The 21,169-nt window shown below is 41.5% G+C and overlaps 1 protein-coding gene across 2 annotated transcripts in view; it reads right to left on the reverse strand.

Moving 5' to 3' along the window:
* Nucleotides 1-21,169, reverse strand: part of ARMH4 (armadillo like helical domain containing 4) — a 175,173-nt gene that overhangs the window by 97,979 nt on the left and 56,025 nt on the right. Inside the window, exons 5-6 of one of the 2 annotated variants that reach the window (XM_077264941.1) lie at nucleotides 15,428-15,682; nucleotides 11,033-11,157 (exon numbers count right to left, since the gene is read on the reverse strand). In XM_077264941.1, the coding sequence (XP_077121056.1) occupies nucleotides 11,105-11,157; nucleotides 15,428-15,682 (308 nt within the window). In that variant the 3' untranslated portion in view covers nucleotides 11,033-11,104. Of the gene's footprint in view, nucleotides 1-11,032; nucleotides 11,158-15,427; nucleotides 15,683-21,169 lie in introns of those variants that run through there. The other variant, XM_077264932.1, reaches the window with a different exon arrangement.

Consider the following 21,169-nt stretch of genomic DNA (forward strand, 5'->3'; position numbering starts at 1 on the left):
TCGGGTTACTAAGCGCAGGGCCGCGCTTAGTAACCCGATGTTTACCCTGGTTACCAAAAAAAACAAACAGTACATACTCGCCTTTCGGTGTCCGTCAGGTCCCTTGCCGTCTGCTTCCTGCTCTGACTGAGCCGCCGTACAGTGAGAGCAGAGCGCAGCGGTGACGTCACTGCTGTGCTCTCATTTCTCACTGTACGGCCGGCAGTCAGTGAGAGCAGGAAGCAGACGGCAAGGGACCTGGACACCGAAAGGCGAGTATGTACTGTTTTTTTTTTTTTACATTTACGCTGGTAACCAGGGTAAACATCGGGTTACTAAGCGCGGCCCTGCGCTTAGTAACCCGATGTTTACCCTGGTTACCAGTGAAGACATCGCTGGATCGGTGTCACACACACCGATTCAGCAATGTCAGCGGGGCCTCAACGACCAAAAAAAGGTCCAGGCCATTCCGACACGACCAGCGATCTCACAGCAGGGGCCTGATCGCTGGTACGTGTCACACATAGCGAGATCGCTATGGAGGTCGCTGTTGCGTCACAAAACTTGTGACTCAGCAGCGATCTCGCTAGCGATCTCGCTATGTGAGACGGGGGCTTTAGAGACCTACAGATGATGTGATGATTAAAGTTGGAGTCTCACTTTAGGAACTGAATATCTAACAGCCTTTACTTTATATGTAGCTTTTTATTTTCAAGTCCTGAAAAATTACTTAAAGTAGATCTCACAATACAAACTGCATATAATTATTAAAGAGGACCTGTCACTTGCCCTAAAAATCTATTATTTGTACCCGGAGTAAATGCCGCTGTTGTCCTGAATCTGACGTTTTTATTTTGTTCTTGCACCTGCGAGGGGTTTTAGGTAAATTATTCCAGACCAATTCACCCTCCCCAGCTGTTACATTTGTATGTGTATTTTTTCATGAACCTGTGTCTTGTATTGGTGACCTTTGTTCTTGCTGAATCAAAGTTGGGATCTTGAAAAATGCATCAAAAACCGCACCAAAAACTAACCAAAACACGCATTTTGATGCTGCTTCTTTTCTGCCAGGAGTGCAGGTTTTGCTGCAGAAAGAAAACGCAGCAAAAATGCCTAGTGTGAACTTAGACTAAAGGGGTTGTCTGGGGAAAACACGGTATCACCGATCTACTTATTAATCGTGCGGGTCCGATAGTTGGGAGAATGGGGCACTTATATCCTTCTTATGGATTAGCATTGCGCATGCTCAGCTTCTTTTTCATTCATTGCCAATGATTGATCAAGATTGGCATTTTTAGCACCGGTCTTGTTGAGGTGGTAGGGTGGAGTACAAGGCACCCTATTTATTAAGAGGCAAGGTGCAAATTGGCGCGTACCTCCATGTGTGCCTCACGACAAATCTCACTCCAAGGAATAGAGTAAAAAACGATACTGCTCGTCGTGAATTTGATAAGTGGGGGTCTCCAAGCAGCAGCTCTAACCACCTTTGATGGAGCTGAGCAAAATGACATGAAACCGCCAAAAGTTGCTAAATCTTTGCACAGCCTAGTGTTGCGCAAAAATAATGTTATTTTTTTAAAGCTTGCGGATTCTAAGCCATTGTCCAAGGGACAGTGCTGTACTCAATTTTCTCTGTCAGTCCAATAAACAATGAAAGGAGCAGAGATTGAGCATGAACAATGCTGGTCCATTCAAGTCATGGAGCTGCAGAGCCTTGTTCTTCGAGTTCTCAGGATCGATGAGGAGTCCCAGAGATTAGACCTACAGTGGTCAGTAGGATGCCCCTTACCTCATGGACAGGGGATAGCCTACTATCTGGGGAAAAATGTTTAAATGGTTTTAGTTGCATCTGTAAACTATGTATGAATAAAGTGATTTTTGTGGATTCTTCAGTATAACCACACATGATGATGACAGTCACTCCAGTTATCTAACATCATTGTATTGAAAATCATGTGTTTGCCATTTAGGTAACCCTCATATACCACAGCCCCCAGTTCTACAGAAGAAATGGAGCAAAAAGTCTAGTAATAAATTTAGAGAACTTTTTATTATATAGTGATAAAGCTTTATTTATATTAAATTTGGGAAAACATTCTCATACCAGTTCCAAAGAAACGGTGATAACTGGCCAGGCTGCACATACAACCCCTGGCAAAAATTATGGAATCACCGGCCTTGGAGGATGTTCATTCAGTTTTTTAATTTTGTAGAAAAAAAGCAGATCACGGACATGGCACAAAACTAAAGTCATTTCAAATGGAAACTTTCTGGATTTAAGAAACACTAAAAGAAATCAAGAAAAAAAATGTGGTAGTCAGTAATGGTTACTTTTTTAACCAAGCATAGGGGAAAGATTATGGAATCACTCAATTCTGAGGAAAAAATTATGGAATCTTCCTGTAAATTTTCATTCCCAAAACTAACACCTGCATCAAATTAGATCCGCTCGTTAGTCTGCATCTAAAAAGGAGTGATCACACCTTGGAGAGCTGTTGCACCAAGTGGACTGACATGAATCATGGCTCCAACACGAGAGATGTCAATTTAAACAAAGGAGAGGATTATCAAACTCTTAAAAGAGGGTAAATCATCACGCAATGTTGCAAAAGATGTTGGTTGTTCACAGTCAGCTGTGTCTAAATTCTGGACCAAATACAAACAACATTGGTAGGTTGTTAAAGGCAAACATACTGGTAGACTAAGGAAGACATCAAAGCGGCAAGACCAGAAACTTCAAGCAATATGTCTCCAAAACAGGAAATGCACAACAAAACAAATGAGGAACGAATGGGTGGAAACTGGAGTCAACATCTGTAACCGAACTGTAAGAAACTGCCTAAAGGAAATGGGGTTTACATACAGAAAAGCTAAATGAAAGCCATCATTAACACCTAAACAGAAAAATACAATATTACAATGGACTAAGGAAAAGCAATCATGGACTGTGGATGACTGGATGAAAGTCATATTCAGTAATGAGTCGCGCATCTGCATTGGGCAAGGTGATGATGCTGGAACTTTTGTTTGGTGCAGTTCCAATGAGATTTATAAAGATGACTGACTGAGGAGAACATGCAAATTTCCACAGTCATTGATGATATGGGGCTGCATGTCAGGTAAAGGCACTGGAGAGATGGCTGTCATTACATCTTCAATAAATGCACAAGTTTATGTTGATATTTTGGACACTTTTCTTGTCCCATCAATTGAAAGGATGTTTGGGGATGATGAAATCATTTTTCAAGATGACAATGCATCCTGCCATAGAGCAAAAACTGTGAAAACATTCCTTGAAAAAAGACAAAGACACATAAGGTCAATGTCATGGCCTGCAAATAGTCCGGATCTCAATCTAATTGAAAATCTTTGGAACTTGAAGAAAATGGTCCATGACAAGGCTCCAACCTGCAAAGCTGATCTGGCAACAGCAATCAGAGAAAGTTGGAGCCAGATTGATGAAGAGTACTGTTTGACACTCATTAAGTCCATGCCTCAGAGACTGCAAGCTGTTATAAAAGCCAGAGGTGGTGCAACAAAATACTAGTGATGTTTTGGAGTGTTTTTTTGTTTGTTTGTTTGTTTTTCATGATTCCATAATTTTTCCTCAGAATTGATTGACTCCATAATTTCCCCCCTATGCTTGGTTGAAAAAAGTAACCATTACTGACTACCACATTTTTTGTTCTTGATTTCTTTTAGTGTTTCTTAAAGCCAGAAATTTGCCATTTGAAATGACTTTAGTTTTGTGCCATGTCTGTGATCTGCTTTTTTTCTACAAAACTAAACAACTCAATGAACATCCTCCAAGGCTGGTGATTACATAATTTTTGCCAGGGGTTGTAGTTCTAACCACCAACTCACACCACCATCCACTTAATTCTCTAGTGTGGCTGCAGATCTCCAGGAGGAATCTCAATGATATCTCAGGGGACATTATAAACATTATTTAAAAGAAAGTCACTTTACTATCATATCATAAAATCCCTCTGAGTGACCTTAGTCCACCATTGGTGACCCTACAACCATAGTGTCACGCTCACGCCCTGACTGGTGGGAGGACATTATTACATTATTACAGGAAGGGGCCAGGATTGGGGGCATTATTAGGGTAAGTTCACACAGGTCGTTTTTGTTGCTTTTTTTTTCTGCAGCAAAACCTGATCTTCTTGGCAGGAAAGAAGCTGTGTCAAAACCGCAGGTTTAGGTGAGTTTTCGGTGCGTATCTAGTGCGTTTTTGGTGCGTTTTTTTGGTGCTTTTTTTTTCTTTGTCCATGCCAATGTCCTTGGATTTTCAGCAGCAAAAACGCAGCAAATAATGATACCTGCGTTTTTGCTGCATTTTTTTCAACACCCATTCAAGTCAATGGGTGAAAAAACGCAGCAAAAACGCTGAAAGAAGTGACATGCTCTATGTCCAAAAAACTCAGCAAAGTACAAAATACTGATCAAACAAAAAACCAATGTGTGCATGAGATTTTTGAAATCTCATAGGCCCTTGCTGGTATTGTAAAAAGCAGCTGAAAATTAGCATAAAAAAACGCAACAAAAACGCTCTGTGTGAACTTACCCTTACAGGATGTGGACATTGCTACATGGAGAGAGCGAATTCGTATGCCTTTACATCATTTGGAATGCTACAAGGTCCCATACATCTGACAAACTCTAGTTGTGCCACTGTATTTACGGTAGGGGTTCTCATGGGATTAAAGGGTCCTTCCACGGTAGAAGGTTCAATAATTAATTCTCTTTACTTAAATGGGTATTCTCAGGTTTGGAAGTTATCCCCTATCTGATTTGGAAAGTTGCTTAAATTTACAATTAATAAGCCAATAAAGGATTTTAAAAAAAATCTGTGTGAAGGAGTATATAGACTTTAACCAAGTGCCGAAGAGTTAAAGATTTAGAGCTTTAGCTGTGCAGCATTAAATACATTGTGTATAACTGAAAAATACTTGTTTGCACAGACCAATCCCATTAATAATTCACTTTAATGGATATGGAACATGGATTTACAATTTTCTAAAATCCTAGGTGACTACATCATTTCTGTAGAGTTTGGGGATTTTATAGAGGCCTTAACACATAACAAGCTCTACTAATTACATTTTTTGCTTATCCAACAGGGAACCACATACAGGGTGTGAATTAATCCTGGGAATTTACAGAAATACATTTTATGATTTTCTATGTACATAAAGATTTGTTATAAAATTATTGACTATGTCTCATGGGGGAAATCTCTGCTTTATTTCCCATGTTAGTTTACTTCTTATGTAACGGTGGTGGAAGCCCATGGATTGCTTCCAGACCCCAAGGGTTAAATGTGTTTTATGTACTTGTAAGTGGTACAGGTAGAATACCCCATGGGGCTGCAGTTAGCTGGGACAGGGTTAACTGTAGTGGCCAGCCCAGACGGGATGGGGGAACTGAGCGTTAGAGGCAGAGGAAGGAAGTGACAGTTCAGTTAATGTGAAGGCAGGAGGGCATATGCATCAGGAATAGCGGGCTGCTATGGACAACGTGAGCTCAATATTCGGGACAGCAGATTGCCATAAATACTTTCCGTGTGATTCCGTCTAATGGCCAAGGTCAACCTCGAGATGGACGTCAGGGGCCTGAGGCGCACTCAGCTTGGGAAGCTGGATGAAAGGATGGAAGCAGACTAAAAGATGTTCAGCCCCTAGGGGTGACTGCCCGAAGAAGGATGGGCCCGGTGAAGAGAGGCCTGCCCAGAAAAGGAGGTACGTTCCGGAGGGAGGCGTAGTGCAGCGTGATACGTGGTCCGCTGTGTGGAACAATGTGCTTGAAGGGGACGAAACCGCCGATAATGAAGTGTGACACGGTGGTTGCGTCAGGAGTTCGTCCCAGGAAGAGGCGGCGCCAGGCGCGCATTAAGCGCGCCATCGGAAGCCGTTCAGCACCATTTTCCCTGCGACGAGAAATGAGGCACATAGCAGGAGGCTCCCTGTGGAAATGGCACAGCCTGCATGGCGAATGAGTGTTGGCGGTGATGAGGGGGAAGCTGGACAAATTGATTTGAGGTGGGTTGAGCCTAGTCTAATAAATGACCTGCCGGTCACTGACATCCCCTCTGAGCCCAAGCTGCATTGGATGCTGGTGCAGCAAGCTCTTTGAGACCCCGATACCCCCCTTGACGCCAAACCACCGTGGTTGAGGTCGCGATACTCATCCAAATACACCGACCCCACCCTCCGAGCATTAACCACGGTGGATGTCAGCACAATACCCCGGTTTCTGAAAGAGGAAATTTACTGACACCTTCCTGAGGGGGTGGTTGGAAGGATTCCATGCAGACAGACGGGAGTCAGTACAGGACTCCCAGACCAGGGGCCGGGTCCTGGAGTTGCCTATTAAGGAAGAATTTGGGTTCTTGGAGGAAGAGTTCACAGCTGATCGGGTCTACATCAGCGGTGACGCGGTAAAACAAAATGATCTGCCTTACTGTCTGCACAGCCTGTACCAGAGGGAAATAGTATATTTTGTAAAGAGTGAGGGCCAGAAGGGGTGGTATGCTACAGCGGTGGAACGGCCTTATACATGGGAGGACACCTTTGAAAGGGATCAGGAGTTGTTCGCCTGAATGGCCCGGCGGTAGGCCTTGCAGCAAAAGGCCAAAGCGGCCCAACAAAAATGGGCTAGGGAGACCCCACAAGGTTTTAGACCCACTGTAGGAGGCAGCACATTCGGCTCTAAGGAGGTAGAATCGGACCAGAGTCAGGAATCATGAATAGTGGGCTGCTGGGGATGACGTGCGCTCAATATTCGGGACAGCAGAATGCCGTAAATACTTTCCGTGTGTTTCCATCTAATGGCCAAAAGCAACCTCAAGATGGACGTCGGGGCCAGGGGCGCACTCAGATTGCGACGCTAGAAGAAAGGATGGACTCAGACTACATGGGGCAGAAGGTATTGCAATCCAGAAATGCTAATAGAAGTAAGGAAGATCCCCAAGGACTAGGAAAGCCAGAAAGGGGGAGCTGCCACCTACCCCAAGAACCAGGATTAACCCCTTTACCCCCAAGGGTGGTTTGCACGTTAATGACCAGGCCAATTTTTACAATTCTGACCACTGTCCCTTTATGAGGTTATAACTCTGGAACGCTTCAATTAATCCCGGTGATTCTGACATTGTTTTCTCGAGACATATTGTACTTCATGATAGTGGTAAAATTTCTTTGATATTACCTGCGTTTATTTGTGAAAAAAACAGAAATTTGGCGAAAATTTTGAAAATTTCGCAATTTTCCAACTTTGAATTTTTATGCAATTAAATCACAGAGATATGTCACACAAAATACTTAATAAGTAACATTTCCCACATGTCTACTTTACATCAGCACAATTTTGGAACCAACATTTTTTGGAACCAAAATTTTTTTTGTTAGGGAGTTATAAGGGTTAAAATTTGACCAGCAATTTCTCATTTTTACAACGCATTTTTTTTTAGGGACTACATCTCATTTGAAGTCATTTTGAGGGGTCTATATGATAGAAAATAACCAAGTGTGACACCATTCTAAAAACTGCACCCCTCAAGGTGCTCAAAACCACATTCAAGAAGTTTATTAACCCTTCAGGTGTTTCACAAGAATTTTTGGAATGTTTAAATAAAAATGAACATTTAACTTTTTTTCACAAAAAATTTACTTCAGCTCCAATTTGTTTTATTTTACCAAGGGTAACAGGAGAAAATGGACCCCAAAAGTAGTTGTACAATTTATCCTGAGTACGCCGATACCCCATATGTAGGGGTAAACCACTGTTTGGGCGCATGGCAGAGCTCGGAAGCGAAGGAGCCCCATTTGACTTTTCAATGCAAAATTGACTGGAATTGAGATGGGACGTCATATTGCGTTTGGAGAGCCCCTGATGTGCCTAAACATTGAAACCCCCCCACAAGTAACACCATTTTGGAAAGTATACCCCCTAAGGAACTTATCTAGATGTGTGGTGAGCACTTTGACCCATTAAGTGATTCACAGAAGTTTATAACGCAGAGCCGTAAAAATAAAAAATCATATTTTTTCACAAAAATAATCTTTTCGCCCCCAATTTTTTATTTTCCCAAGGGTAAGAGAAAAAATTGGACCCCAAAAGTTGTTGTACAATTTGTCCTGAGTACGCTGATACCCCATATGTGGGGGTAAACCATTGTTTGGGCGCATGGGAGAGCTCGGAAGGGAAGGAGCGCCGTTTGACTTTTCAATGCAAAAATGACAGGAATTGAGATGGGACGCCATGTTGCGTTTGGAGAGCCACTGATGTGCCTAAACATTGAAACCCCCCACAAGTGACACCATTTTGGAAAGTAGACCCCCTAAGGAACTCATATAGATGTGTTGGGAGAGCTTTGAACCCCCAAGTGTTTCACTACAGTTTATAACGCAGAGCCGTGAAAATAAAAATTCTTTTTTTTTCCACAAAAATTATATTTTAGCCCCCAGTTTTGTATTTGTCCAAGGGTAACAGTTGAAATTGGACCCCAAAAGTTGTTGTCCAATTTGTCCTGAGTACGCTGATACCCCATATGTGGGGGGGAACCACCGTTTGAGCGCATGGCAGAGCTCGGAAGGGAAGGAGCGTCATTTGGAATGCAGACTTAGATGGATTGGTCTGCAGGCGTCACATTGCGTTTGCAGAGCCCCTAATGTACCTAAACAGTAGAAACCCCCCACAAGTGACCCCATATTGGAAACTAGACCCCCCAAGGAACTTATCTAGATGTGTTGTGAGAACTTTGAACCCCCAAGTGTTTCACTACAGTTTATAACGCAGAGGCATGAAAATAAAAATTCTTTTTTTTTTCCACAAAAATTATTTTTTAGCCCCCAGTTTTGTATTTTCCCAAGGGTAACAGGAGAAATTGAACCCCAAAAGTTGTTCTCCAATGTGTCCTGAGTATGCTGATACCCCATATGTGGGGTAAACCCCTGTTTGGGTGCACGGAGAGCTCGGAAGGGAAGGAGCACTGTTTTACTTTTTCAAAGCAGAATTGGCTGGAATTGAGATCGGACGCCATGTCGCTTTTGGAGAGCCCCTGATGTGCCAGTGGAAACCCCCCAATTATAACTGAAACCCTAATCCAAACACATCTCTAACCCTAATCCCAACGGTAACCCTAACCACACCCCTAACCCTGACACACCCCTAACCCTAATCCCAACCCTATTCCCAACTGTAAATGTTATCCATACCCTAACCCTAACTTTAGCCCCAACCCTAACCCTAACTTTAGCCCCAACCCTAACTGTAGCCTTACCCTAGCCCCAACCCTAACCCTAGCCCTAACCCTAGCCCTAATGGGAAAGCAGAAATAAATACATTTTTTTTATTTTTTTTATTTTTCGCTAACTAAGGGGGTGATGAAGGGGGGTCTGATTTACTTTTATAGTGGGTTTTTTAGCGGATTTTTATGATTGGCAGCCGTCACACACTGAAAGACGCTTTTTATTGCAAAAAATATTTTTTGCGTTACCACATTTTGAGAGCTATAATTTTTCCATATTTTGGTCCACAGAGTCATGTGAGGTCTTGTCATGACGAGTTGACGTTTTTATTGGTAACATTTTCGGGCACGTGACATTTTTTGATCGCTTTTTATTCCGATTTTTGTGAGGCAGAATGACCAAAAACCAGCTATTCATGAATTTCTTTTGGGGGAGGCGTTTATACCGTTCCGTGTTTGGGAAAATGGATAAAGCAGTTTTATTCTTCGGGTCAGTACAATTACAGCGATACCTCATTTATATCATTTTTTTATGTTTTGTCGCTTTTATACGATAAAAACTAGTATTTTATAGAAAAAATAATTATTTTTGCATCGCTTTATTCTGAGAACTATAACTTTTTTATTTTTTCTTTGATGATGCTGTATTGCTGCTCACTTTGTGCGGGACAAGATGACGTTTTCAGGGGTACCATGGTTATTTATATCCGTCTTTTTGATCGCGTGTTATTCCACTTTTTGTTTGGCGGTATGATAATAAAGCGTTTTTTTTTTTGCCTCTTTTTTTTTTTTTTTTTGGCGGTGTTCACTGAAGGGGTTAACTAGTGGGACAGTTTTATAGGTCGGGTTGTTACGGACGCGGCGATACTAAATATGTGTACTTTTATTGTTTTTTTTTTTTATTTAGATAAAGAAATTTATTTATTGGAACAATTTTTTTGAAGCCACCTCCCTGCAGGACCCGGATGCCGTGGCCATTTTGGATCCGGGCCTGCTGCAGGGAGGAGGAGGTAAGAGACCCTCGGAGCAATGCGTCTCAGGGAAGCCCGCAGGGAGCTTCCCTATACCGCCGGAACGCTGCGATCATGTTTGATCGCAGTGTGCCGGGGGTTAATGTGTCGGGGGAAGTCTGTGACCGCTCCTGGCACATAGTGCCGGATGTCAGCTGCGATAGCAGATACCCGGTCGCGATCGGCCGCACTCCCCCCGTGAGCGCGGCCGATCGCATATGACATGCTATCCCGTCGGTGGTCATACGGGCCCACCCCACCTCGACGGGATAGTACGTCCAATGTCAGAAAGGGGTTAAAGTTGTACCCGGTACCTGTGGTAAAGATGACAACCCATTGGGCCTTATCATTTAAACCTGCTTGTAAATACTGTACAGACTGCCATTCTCTCAGTAAAAGTTTGTTTTTTATTAACCAAGTGTCTCCTGGACTGTTTGCTGCCCTGGTTCCAAAAGAGGGATTCCTGGACTCAGAAAAGGTCTGTTGGCCAGAAGTAAGTGGGAAGCACCACATACACAACAGCACACCGGGACTGGGACACTCCTTGTCTGTAGGATGGCAGAGCGAGTCGGGACCAAAGCTCACCCTCGACTACCTCTCTTGGGCATCTTACACTTACATAAGTCAACAGAGCTGGAGCAAGGTTGATAGAAAAATATTATGTGCCCCCTCTCATAGATGCCACACATAATACTGCCATACCATGCCCAGATAATACCTCCTGTATAGAGTATTCAAATAAATGTCCACAAAAGGAGATTTTTTTTTTAGTTTTTTGACAACCAATGCCTAAAGATCAAAAGATTTCTTCTGTTTTAGATATCACTCTGTGGACTTAGGAAATAAGATTGCTGATTGGCTGTTGTCAGGGTCCTTGCTGGCTGTAAACAGTCCGCCATAGAATCTGTGCAGAGTTGCCTAGATCAGAATTAAAAGTTTATTCATATATATATTTTTAATTGTTTTAAAAAATATCAAATTTAAATTGAGTTTATTTTAGAACATTTCCAACTTTTCTTTTTTTGAAGTACAACGATGGGACTAGTCCTTTACAGGAACCTTAAAAGGCCCCTGTTGTCTTAACAAATTTTGCACAAATCGATAGTACAAACGAAAATAAGAAACTTTATATATCCGAGAAATATTCTTCTTTCTCCACTTATGAGCCACTTCTTCCTCTCCTCGGCCTCTTAAACTGATCATTCACTATGAATAACAACTGGAATCCATCTTGGACAAAGGAAGAATGCGCTGCCAGAACACTGAGGTGTCAGGTTACACCTCCTATTACACTAAATGGAAAAGGGATGAGGAGCAGTCAGCACTGTGAGAGGCAAGCAGAAACAGACAGCTGCTGCCTTCAGCAAATGTATTTCATTTTGGAGTTGGATTCACAGCCACACAGCTTAGTAAAAAGACATTAGTAATCAAACATTATACAGCCACGAAGCTGTATCATGTCTTTCATGCTGCTGCTGTTTGTAATCATATGTGACATAAAAACAGGGGAGCAGGAATTCCTCATGTCTCTGTGTGGTGTGCATAAGAGACTTCATAACAGCTAGTCTCCCCTCCCCACTAGCTCAGAGAAAACTGAAAATGAAAGATAAAGCCTGTACAGGGGAAAACTGATCTTCATCTAATGGCTGCATCCCAACAGTGTGACTCCCATCAACCGCACATTGCAGTTTTATCAATACAATATAGAAAAAATAACTAAAATACCTTTAAAAAAGGTATTATATTGTAATATTCACATACATAGGTAAAAATGTTTGGTAGTAGTCCGACTGCTGGGATCCATAACAGAAGGCAGCGCTTGCTTGTTTTTTTCATTACTTCCACTGAGTTTTAATGGAACAGAGATCAGGCATGCCGCTATTGCTCCATTCAAAGTCCTTTGCATCGTAGTCTTGCATCCTATTCTACTGATTTTTGGGGGTTTCCAGTGGTTGGCTCTCCAATGGTCTTTTTTTTTAATACTTAATCATGTATATATGGGGCTAAAATCATTTTTGCATTACAAATGTTGCCCTGTTTGCCTTTTATAGCCCCTGGATTGCACTCTCTGCAAAATGAGTTAACGGAGTTTCCATCAGTGACATGAGCATTTGTAACTCTTTTGCTTTTTTTTTTTTTTTAGCTCATCTCAGCCAATTTATGACCACAGACCACATCAAAGTTAAATGTGCTGGGAAATAAAGAACATATAGCCAAAGAGTGCAACATTTTTAATGAAGGCCAATTACAAAAACTATTTTTAGTCCCAAATACAGGCATTTAAGTAAAAATAAAAATTATTACCCCCTTTTTAATCATCTATCCACTGGATATTTCTGGCAGAAATAGGAGAATGGTAATGTCGCAGATCGCTCTGCTCCTATCCATTCAGCCACATTATCATTTTTATAAAAGCAAGGAATTGAATCCACCATTGCAATGCGTCTTTTCTTCTCTCTCGCTGGCTGTGACTTATAGTTCATCATTACACAACGGCCGCATATAACGCCCATCCTATAAGGCGCTGTATGACGATTTTTAAGGCAATTAGAAGCCTGGGTTATTTCAGAGCGCTCGCTATTTTTGGACGCCCTCTGGGTAGCTCGTTCTTGACAGTTTTCTTTTTCTCTGCCACAATTGGAAGCTGATGATATTCATAACCGTGACGAGCTATGAGGACGAGCAAGGTCAGGCTGAGATGGCACTGATCATACGAGGTAGCGCGACACTGATTATTGGGCTCCAGTTCTAGAAAACCCAAAAGGGCAAATGTAATAATATGTAAATATACAGAAGATTATATCTGGGGGACATGTACTGCGATCTATTACTTATCCCGCCAGCCAGTAACATCGTGACCCACATTTCACCATATTTACTAAATGACATCATTATTTGTGCCCCCGAAGGGGTGAATGGCGGGTGGTCAGAATGATAAGCTGAGATTTGTTCCCTTGGCCGCAGATCTTTGCTGCCCTCTAGAGTCTAAATTTGTCACAACACCGGGAAAACTGATTTGAAGCCACTTAACAAATTACATTAAGGAATTGCATTATGAGCAATTCCCTGATCTAAGTTTATTTTTGTACTGAGACTATTTTCTTATTGCTATCTGGTAGAAACCTGATAGCAGAATGTTCTGCAGCCTATAACTTGACAAAAGAGTAAACAGAGCAAGTATTCAATTGTATGGACAATTTATTTTTCACTTAAATCCATGTATTTGGGGCTTAAAATAATTTTGGCGATAGAGTTTCATTATAAATTTTGCAACAATGGGCTTTTACAGTCTCTTTGTTTCGCTGCACAGTTCCGGCTGCAGAGTGAGCTAGCTAAGGATCAGTCAGCGAGCTTGTTTTTACGGGGAGATTGTAAGCCATTATTCAGACGTCCGGTTTTGGCGCACTAGTGCTATCTGTGTTTTCCACTCGTACCTGTGAGAGTCTATGGGGCCGTTCACATGTCCATGATTTTCTGCGGACTGTGCATTCTGTGCAAATTTCACAGAGACATGTCTGATTTTGATCTGAGTGTCGGATCAGAATCAGCAAAGTAAATCTATGGGTCGGTGAAAAAAATACTTGAATAGCATCCGATTGCAGTTAGGTTTTCACAGAGAAGGAGGAGACACTCGGACCAAACTGCGATCCAAATAATCAGTCCGGTTTTTTTAGTATGTGAGGTCTTACTCTTGTGTCTTTCATTTCCTAAACTCCCCTGTGCTGGTTTATGAACACAGACCACATCGAAAGTGGAGCTGAACTTTGATGTGATCAGACATCAGCTAAGAAGAGTTCAGAAAAGACAGATCAAAGATTTATCAACTCTCTATTGGAACCAGCTCACTGGCAGGTTCTTCGCTGACTCTTTCTGTAGCCTAATGGCGCAAAAGTTGGAGTGAAACCCAAATGTAAAAATTGTTTAAGCCCAAAATACATACGGCAGATTCCTGCTTACTGTTGATTAATAAGAATTATAAAAATAAATAAAAAATCCTTGTTCTCTGCATAAAGAAGATCTGCATTGTCTTAGATTTGTACTGTGATGTTCTTCACCACCTGGGGCATTGTACTGCAGCTGCTTACGAACCTCTTTTTTTAAAACCTAAAGAGTGATGATTCACTTGCAGGGAAGAGATATTTAAAACATGATATAGAACTGTAGATGCAGTCAGGATTAAAGGGATTCTGTCAGCAGGTTTTTGTTAAGTAATCTGAGAGCACCGTGATGTAGGGGCAAAGAGCCTGATTCCAGTGATGTATCACTTACTGTGCTGCTTGTTGTCATTTTGATACAAGTTTTCTCTGCTGCAGATCTAGCAGAGCTCAAATGCTGAGCTCTGTATAACCCCGCCCTCACATCTGATTGGTAGCTTTCTTTGTATACTGTATATTGACAGAAAGCTGTCAATCAGTGGTGGTGGGGGTGTGGTTGGACCAAAAGGCACAGGACACCTAGTGTGAAGGAGGAAATGGCTAATGAAATCAATTATTAAACCTTATATAAGTCAGTTCAGATATGGTGTAGCAAGATGGAGTCTATTTCCTGATCAGCAGCACACTGAAAGGAATTTTTGAAATGTGAAGAAGTCACTGGACATTGGACACTGGACTAAATACCATATATGGAAGTGAAGTTGGAATGAACCAATCATAGAGTGACACTAACTATTCAGAAGTTGTGCAACCCCCCCCCCATTTCATGCTTCTAGTATCTTCCCTTGTTCAGAGAATAAAGCAGTTGTGTGTAAGCCTTTGCTGAGAGAGGAGTGTGTATCTGTCTCTGTGTATCTGATGCATTCTTAGCCTCTAAGTTAGCACTCAGCTTATATTTGGTCAGGTACAAGCAATCATATAGATCTCACTTTAAGAGATCACCCTCCCACTTTTTCTGCAGTGATAATCTCCTGCTAAAAAAAATTATTGTATTGAAACAGCAACACTGCCTTGTAAGTGATACATCGCTGGAATCAGTGTCTCTCAGATTACATAATAAAAACTGCTGGCGGATTCCCTTTAATGCCTGCGTTATCAGATCATTCTTGTTACTATAAAACAGCAAGAGGATTATAGTAAGGAGTTGCAATTTAAGCAGCTGTCTGTGTTGGTTCCCAGATGGTTTCTGTAACTTTGCACTTTATAAAACACTTTTCCAATATCACACATGAATAGCGCTGGTTACTTCTTACCTAGGCCTTGATTTTGCTGTTCCCACTCCATGGTGTCTGGGACTGGATAAGCTGCTCCTTCAATCAGGGCAACATTACCATCATCTTCAAGAGGTTCTTGAGAGGACAGTCCTGGGAGGGTGAAGAGTGGGATGTCTGAATCCTTTTCTGAGCTTTCTGAGTCATTATCTTTATTATCCTCCTCCTCTTCTTCATCGTCTTCATCTGTCTCATCATCATCTTCATCTTCCTCATCTTCATCCTCCTCATCGCCCTCTGTACCAGCAAGAACAACATGGGAGGTTAGAAGGTCTTCGATAATCACCCACCATATTTGTGCTATCTGGAATATATCTGACTATTCCTTCTGTAATGTACTGGTATGCAGAAGCAATTTTTTAGTACAGGTGCCTACAGACATTAGGTAAGTTGGCCGAACATCTAATGTGAATTGGGGTAACCACACTCTCCTCTGACAGGAAACATAGAAGACGAGAAGGATCAGGCATGTTGAAATCCAAGTTGCTGTATCCCTTTTTCCCAATGGACATAAGCTGGTGCCAGAAGTGTCTGGCACTGGCTTAATATCATCTCACCAATGATAGTACATGTATGCTTCGGCTTGAACAAAGCCGTTCCCACTTGTGTAAGGAATAGTGGGGACGAATAAGGATTGAAGTGAATGATCGCGAGTCTTGCATCCCCGTTACTCTCAGGATCAGCGGTGGTCCCAGAGGTTGGGTTTCCACCGATCACAGAGTAAAAGGCCTTATAAGGTAGGATTACCTCTTTACGTTGGATTTTCTATAGCTTCTTTGGCCAATTTTCTCCCAAGTCTCCATTTAACAGGAAGACAGGAGTAAGCATCTCCCAAACATCTACGGTGTGTTGAAATGCAGGAGACAAGGGATTCAGTGGAATTAGGCATTAGGTGAGTATAACTGTGTTTGTTATTTTTAAATAAAAATATAAAAGTGTGTTTTGTTTTCATTTCAAATAAAAGACTTTATACTTGCTGTGTGTTTACAATACAACTATAGGATTAGCAAAGCGTCAGAATTGGCGCATCTAAAAGATGTGTCTTTTATGGGCGGCTGCGGGCTGCTATTTTTAGGCTGGGGAGTCAATATCCATTGCCCCTTACCAGCCTGAGAATACCAGCCCCCAGCTGTCTGCTTTAGCTTGGCTGGTTGTCATCAAAAAATGGGGGGGACTCCATGCCGCTTTTTTAAAAATTATTTATTTAAATAACTAAAAATACAGCGTGGGTTCCCCTCTATTCTTGATAACCAGCCTTGCTTAAGCTAACAGCTCCCGGTTGCAGCCCCCAGCTGTCAGTTTTGCCTGGCTGGATATCAAAAATACAAGGGAACCCACACCGTTTTTTCTCCTTATTTATTTATTTATTTATCGCGCAGGAGCCGGCTGATGAATACTCTCATCAGCTGCTGCCTGCTCTCATTTTTATTAGCGGCAGCAGGTGTAGGCTGTTAGGAATAGTAGTCTCAATAGCCGCTAATTGTTCTTACTATTATCAGTTGAATATAACTCTCAACATTCTCCCCTGCTAGCGCTGATCACAGAGAGAGCAGGGAACAATGATGTGAATGGTCTTCAGCACCTGGCGCCAGTACGAGTCACACTGATGTCATCCATGTGTCATCTGTTTGCCCATGTGTGGGATGTTTTGAGGTCCGTGATGCTGTTAAAAAAAGGACAAGTCAGCGCATTTTGCCCACGGACACATGGTCTGTGGATACATACTGACATGTGCACAGACCCATTCACTTGAATGTGTCTACGTGTGTAAGTGTCTCTGGTATGTGTGAAAATTGTACTGGACACACTGACCTGTGAGCGAGATCTTAGCTTTAGGCGTAATATTTCAGAGATTTATCTGGAAAAGTCTAAATGAAGGAGCAGGGAAATGACAGACTGACCGCAGATGTTAGATGGGAACACAGAGATGAGACAGGGAATCAATGGAGCAGCAGAGCAGTTAGGAGAAATAATGACACGGTGACGTCTGAGTGACAACGTACCGCTCTGGCAGGTCTGCATGGCTGGAGGAAACATGGAGCAAGCAAACTGCACAAAAGCTGAATAAAAAGAGAAAGCGGTGCCGATCACTAAAAAACTACTCACAAAATGATAATAAAGAAGATGCAGGGGAATGAGAGGTTCACTGTTCTGCAATGAGTCTTGTGATGGTGAACCAGAAAGGTCCTCTGGTTGCATTCGGGGATGGGGGCGGTTTACTATAAAACGGTGCAAAACCTCTGAGCTTCTATTAGTAATTAACTGGCGATCCAAATAATTAAAAAATGGTGGATTATCGTCACATTTATATGTGAAGTGCAATATCATGTAAGGGGAAGTCACTTGTATTTGTCTGTGCTGTGTGATCACAAGCCTGCAGGTATATTTGATCCACAGCAATAAAGATTAAATGGAATTTTGGACTAGTGCCTGCTACTAGTACCTCGGCCTGAGAATTCAGTGGCAGAGAAGAGACAGTACGCATGTGTGTTAAAGATGTTCCACATGTAAAATTTGAAGCATTTTACAGTGCCAAAAAGTTACGTTAAATGGGTGTATTTTGGGCTAAAAATACTTTCTGTAATTGGGTTTCATTTAAAACGTTTGCCTTCTGTGTTGCACAGTTTTTTTTGCTGCAGAATGAGTTATCTGAGAATCCATCAGTGAACTCATTTTGACTGTGCAATAGGAGAGTTTGTAACTCTTTTATCTGTCTATTTCTGAGCTCCTCTCAGCTGATATACGGCCACAGACCACATCAAAGTTGAATGTGCCGGGATAACAAAAAGCCTTTAAATGTAAAACAATACAAAATAGTTTTAATGAAACTGAATTTCAAAAAATGATTTTTGGCCCCAAATACATGACTTATGTAAAAAAAAAATATTAATAATTGTTCCCAGAGATAGACAACACCACTTATCTTTATGCTGCACTGTTTTTTTCAGTGCGGAATCTACAAAGAGATTGGTTTGGGCTGGTGCGCACGTTGGGTACTTGGTGCGGATTTTACAGGCGATATTCGAGATTGAAATCCATGCTATTTCTGCAACTAAAATCTACACGTATTTAAGTATATTTTTTCTGGCAGAAACTGCCAAAAAGAAAATAAATAATTCCAGGCCAGCAGTGTGAACTGTGTATATCTACATCCCCATCTAAATAAATGGGTAAAACCTGCACCAAAATGTCACGTTACTGCAACAGAAACGGACACGCGCTTTTCAAAAGTGATCCCAAAAAATACTCAATAATCGGTACTAAAATAATGCAGCTTAAGTTAAAATTCATCCGCTTTGCTGTTTCTGTAAAATGTTGCATAAAAACTGCACCACATACGCAACCCAGACTTTGGTACATTTGTGAAAACCTCAGCATGTTCATTTCTGGTGCAGAAACCTTCCTGTTTTTTTTTCTTTTAGAAACATTTGAGAAATCTAAATTATCTTATATTCCACCAGATCTCACTATTTCCTAAAAGCACCTAAACCCCACCCAATCCCTAAAAGAGGATCTGTCAGAAGTTGCCAGTCTTTGCTTTTAATTTATTCCCGCTGTTCCCGAGCATCCCATTTTTTTTTTTATTTTGTAAATCACCCCACATTGGTTCCAGAGATATCGGCCTTTTAATGTAGTTTCATTTTTTGCTCTTTACCTCGGGGGTGTGTCTCACAGGATCCTCTGGGGCGTGTTCTTAGGATGCTCTGCATTATTACTCTTTGAGTTCTGCCCCCTTAGTAAAGACCAGACCCATATCTATGTGTATTTACAAAAAAACGAATAATGGAATATTAAGAGGAGCAGCAAAAATAAAATAAAAGCAAAACATTGACTCCTTTAAAGGGGTTGTCTTGTGATTAAAGGGTTGGAACCTGCACATATCTCCAGAGCAGGGATCTCCCACTCCCACTTTCCCCAAAGCTTCCAACCACCATTCATTGCTATGGGAGTTGTGAATACAGCTGAGAGTATTTGCTCCATCACCTAAATATGCCTCACTCTTGGGAACAGGGCTCGATTTCAAAAGGAGCGTCGAAAATTGCAGAGCACCCTTGCTCCAAAAATTGTCAAACAAGTGTGCTCAGCAATTTTTAGAAATCCCATAGAAATGAATGTACCAGATCTACGCAGAAGCCACCGCTCCTCTGGCAGCTAAACACGATGTTGGTAGATAGATGATGGTTTCCGCAGATTATAATGCTGAGGATGTGACATGCACCATACTATGGATCTAATTGTTCCTGCCTCTATCATAGGATTTAACATAAAATAACCATCATTTGAAAAGAAGTGTTACAATGTTAGCTAGCAATGATGTTTTGCTGCAAAAAAATGTTTATGATAATAGAAATTATTTTGAAACTGTTCTACGGACAATTAATATGAAAGTAGGAAAACTCATCTGCAGGCCTGTACTGCAGTAATATCATGGAGTGTAGTGCCCTCTGCTGGACAAGCAGTGTAACGTCCAGTATCCCAGAGTCTGGATGAGCTACCAGTATTATTCTGGAGGTAAGGACTGGAAAGAAAATGCCTGGGGAAAAGAGTAATCAGCCTCTCCATGATGTCACTGCACTGGAAGGAAGCTATAAAAAGAATGGTTCAGGCTGACTCCTTGCGACAATGCTCAGGTGCGAAATGTAATGCAGCACAGATATGATCCAGAATTATCCAGAATTACTATAGAGACAGAGGACATTACACTGGGGTCTTAATGGGGTATTGTCAGTTTGGAATTCATCCTCTATTCACAGGATACATGATAATTTCTTTATTGCTTGCTGTCCCGACTGCTGGGACCCCCACCGTTCCCGAGAACTAGGAGCCCTGTGTGAATGCAGAGGAGTTCAATCATGCGCATCTCCACTCCATTCATTCTGAACCACTGGAGATTGCTGAGAGTAGTGGTTTTTTTACCCTATTTTTCTTTTTCCCTGTCTCCCCTTTTCCTCATAGTTTGTAAGCTTGCGAGCAGGGCCCTCATTCCTCCTGGTATCTGTTTTGAACTGTGATTTCTGTTATGCTGTAATGTCTATTGTCTGTACAAGTCCCCTCAATAAGTTGTAAAGCGCTGCGGAATATGTTGGCACTATATAAATAAAATTATTATTATTATTCTTTACCCCATAAAGTAAACACCATAAAGAGAAAAAAAACAAACGTTAAAATTAGAATCCTGAGACTACGTTCACACGGGTTGTTTCTAGTTACAATTTTTAAAATTGCAGTAAGACCACCATGTTTTTGGCAGAATTTTTTTAAATCACAGCAGAAACTGAGTTGTTTTTCCGAGGTGTTAATAATCCACATAGATTGCCATACTCCATTTACAATTGCATTGTTCCGTCTCAAAATTTTAGTATAGAAGGAAAAACACAAATCCGTCAGCAGCAGCTGTGTCTATTAGCCCCAAAAAGTGCAACTATAAGAAACTACAAACAAAATAATGTATAAAAACAAATTAGACTATATTAAATGGACACTGGGAGTAACAAACCAAAGTTTTGATAGATAGATAGATAGATAGATAGATAGATAGATAGATAGATAGATAGATAGATAGATAGATAGAGAAAGAAATGGAACAGCACAATACCTATAGGCGGGTGCACAGGCCTCCACAGCAAAGCATCCATTACTTCCATGCCCCAATCCAGACAGAGAAAAAAAGAAGGCAGCGCTCATTTTTGAGAAAGGCTCCGTGTGAGCCGAAACGTCCCCACG

The sequence above is a fragment of the Ranitomeya variabilis genome, chromosome 1 (assembly GCF_051348905.1).
Source record: "Ranitomeya variabilis isolate aRanVar5 chromosome 1, aRanVar5.hap1, whole genome shotgun sequence".
Classification (NCBI taxonomy): Eukaryota; Metazoa; Chordata; class Amphibia; order Anura; family Dendrobatidae; genus Ranitomeya; species Ranitomeya variabilis.